The following is a 2,642-nucleotide window of genomic DNA, read 5'->3' on the forward strand; positions in this document are numbered from 1 at the left end:
CACATCAGGCTCTCTGCCTGCCTCTCTGCCTACTTGTGATCTCTGTCTGTCAAATAAATAAATAAAATCTTAAAAAAAAAAAAGAATGAAATGTATTCCATCATAGTGGATTCTTAAGCACGTTCTCCACGTATGCGGCACACTAGCAGGATGTCTTTTGGCATAATTGTGGCACGTTTGGCATGGAGAGCACACAGGTTGGTGTCTTCAAAGAGGCCCACCAGATAGGCCTCGCTTGCCTCCTGCAAAGCAGCAATAGCTGCACTCTGGAAGCGCAGGTCTGTTTTGAAGTCCTGAGCAATTTCTTGCACCAGACGCTGGAAAGGAAATTTGCAAATCATAAGTTCAGTGGACTTCTGATATCGTCTAATTTCACGGAATGCCACAGTACCAGGCCTGTAACGATGAAGTTTCTTCACCCCTCCGGTAGAGGGCGCACTCTTGCGAGCGGCTTTTGTAGCCAGTTGCTTCCTTGGAGCTTTACCCCCGGTCGATTTGTGGGCAGTCTGCTTTGTAGGAGCCATGGTACAGAAACCCCCCTACTTCGGCTGGAGCTCGGCAAGCGAGAGGCGGTGCCGGCGTTGGCGAGCGACGGCGGCGCAGCGGGGGCTGTGAACACTGTGGTCTCATTTTTTAAAGCCAGTTTCTAAGTGCCAAAGATTTGATTTTAATTTAGTATCCATCAGGTTAGAGCGTCTGTGTCCTTATTATGGGATATTTTAGGGCAGTGGGTGCTACCATCACAGGGAATTTAGCCAAAGCTATTGTCCTGATAATCAGGATGAGGCATATCTGCCCTCTATTTTATGTTATGGTAACTTCCTATGGTTATAGGGCTTGTGTTCAAATTTAGAAGGATCCTCAGGTATCACTATAATTTGAGCCCAAGTATTAAGGCCATCAAGGTTTGCCAGTTGATGCATTTCAGCAGGTATTAAAGTTAATTCAGAAGCTATGTTGTAGAGGTGCAAAAGCAAATCAGCACACTTTTATCTTTCTGTTTTATAAATTCTTTTAGTAAACTTTGGATCTTCAATTGGGTCAAGCTGTGGACCTCTGTTTCATTGTTTTGTTTTCTCCACTGTATCTGATTCCTCCTTCCCTCTCTCCCTACCTTCCTGGTTTCCTTCCTTCAGTCCTTCCTTCCTTTTCAGTTACATTTCCCAAAACACCCTTTTTTTTTTTTAAAGATTTTATTTATTTATTTGACAGAGAGAGATCACAAGTAGGCAGAGAGGCAGGCAGAGAGAGAGGAAGGGAAGCAGGCTCCCCGCTGAGCAGAGAGCCCGATGCGGGGCTCGATCCCAGGACCCTGAGATCATGACCTGAGCCGAAGGCAGTGGCTTAACACACTGAGCCACCCAGGCGCCCCAAAACCCTTTTTTTTTTTAACTTAAAAATTTTTTTAATGCAACTAATGAATTGTTGAACACTACATCAAAAACAAATGATGTACTATACACTGGCTAATTGAACATAATGATAAAAAGAATAAAATAAAAATTTTAACAATTATTTAAAATCCAATTTAATTAACATATAGTGTACTCTTCGTTTCAGGGGTAGAGTGTAGTGATTCATCAGTTGCATGCAATGCTCATTACTCCAAGTGCCCTCCTTGATGTCCATCACCCAGTTACCTCTTTTCCCGTACCCACCCCCCTCAAGCAACCCTGAGCTTGTTTCCTACAGTTAAGAGTCTTTTCTGGTTTGTGTCCTTCTCCGATTTTGCCTTACTTTATTTTTCCTTCCCTACCTCTATGATTCTCTGTTTTGTTTCTTAAATTCCACGTATGAGTGGAATCATATATTTGTCTTTCTCTAACTGACTTATTTCACTTAGCATAATAGCCCTCTAGTTCCATCTACATCATGGCAAATGGCAAGATTTTATCCTTTTTGATGGCTGAGTAATACTCCCTTGTAGATATACACCACTTCTTCTTTATCCATTCGCCTGTCAATAGACATCTGGGCTCTTTCCATATTTTGACTGTTGTGGACATTGCTGCTATAAACATTGGGGGAGCTCGCTTTCCTTTATGTTTCCTGTTAGGGTGGGACACATACGAGTTTATTTTGGGAGATTTGGGGGACAAAATGAAGCGGTGGCCACTTCGTAGCTTAAACACACGGTGGCTTTTTTGTGTGGATTCACCTTATTGACACAAAGTGGGAGCTGGGTTTGGAACTGTTCCACTTTTTGCTGGGTCCTCCTTTGGCTCCTCTGACTCCTGGGCCAGGTTGTGTGAATTTAGTTCTGTGATGAAGTGTCTTGGCCTCTACAGAATACCCATTCCGTCAAGGTCAGAAGAAATAGGAACTGACAAAGGTTTTAGCCTCTCCTTGGGGGGGCCAGCTCATGCTTGTGTGTTCCACTTTGGGTTTGTTCTCTGATGCTTTACATTACGTCCAGCTTGCTGTCCTGATTACTTACACTGCAGACCTCAGGTTTCAGCATCAGACCTAAAGATAACAGCTTTACAGAGAATCCTTAACCAATTCCTACAATTGTGTAAGGGAAAATCTCTGTAGAAAATCCCTTATAAGTTACATGCATATACCTACAAGCGCACATACAGACACACACATAGTAGTTCTACTACTTTGAAGCCTGACTGACACACTTTGAAGTAGAATTT

General features: G+C 43.0%; 1 protein-coding gene across 1 annotated transcript; it reads right to left on the reverse strand.

Annotated features, from left to right (window-relative positions):
• Positions 1–113: 113 nt before the first annotated feature.
• On the reverse strand, positions 114–533 carry LOC132007244 (histone H3.3A-like). Its single transcript, XM_059385340.1, has one exon. It carries the CDS (start codon positions 522–524, stop codon positions 114–116), a length of 411 nt encoding a protein of 136 aa, XP_059241323.1. The 5' UTR covers positions 525–533.
• Positions 534–2,642: the final 2,109 nt, after the last annotated feature.

Source organism: Mustela nigripes, chromosome X, assembly GCF_022355385.1.
Source record: "Mustela nigripes isolate SB6536 chromosome X, MUSNIG.SB6536, whole genome shotgun sequence".
Taxonomy (NCBI): domain Eukaryota; kingdom Metazoa; phylum Chordata; class Mammalia; order Carnivora; family Mustelidae; genus Mustela; species Mustela nigripes.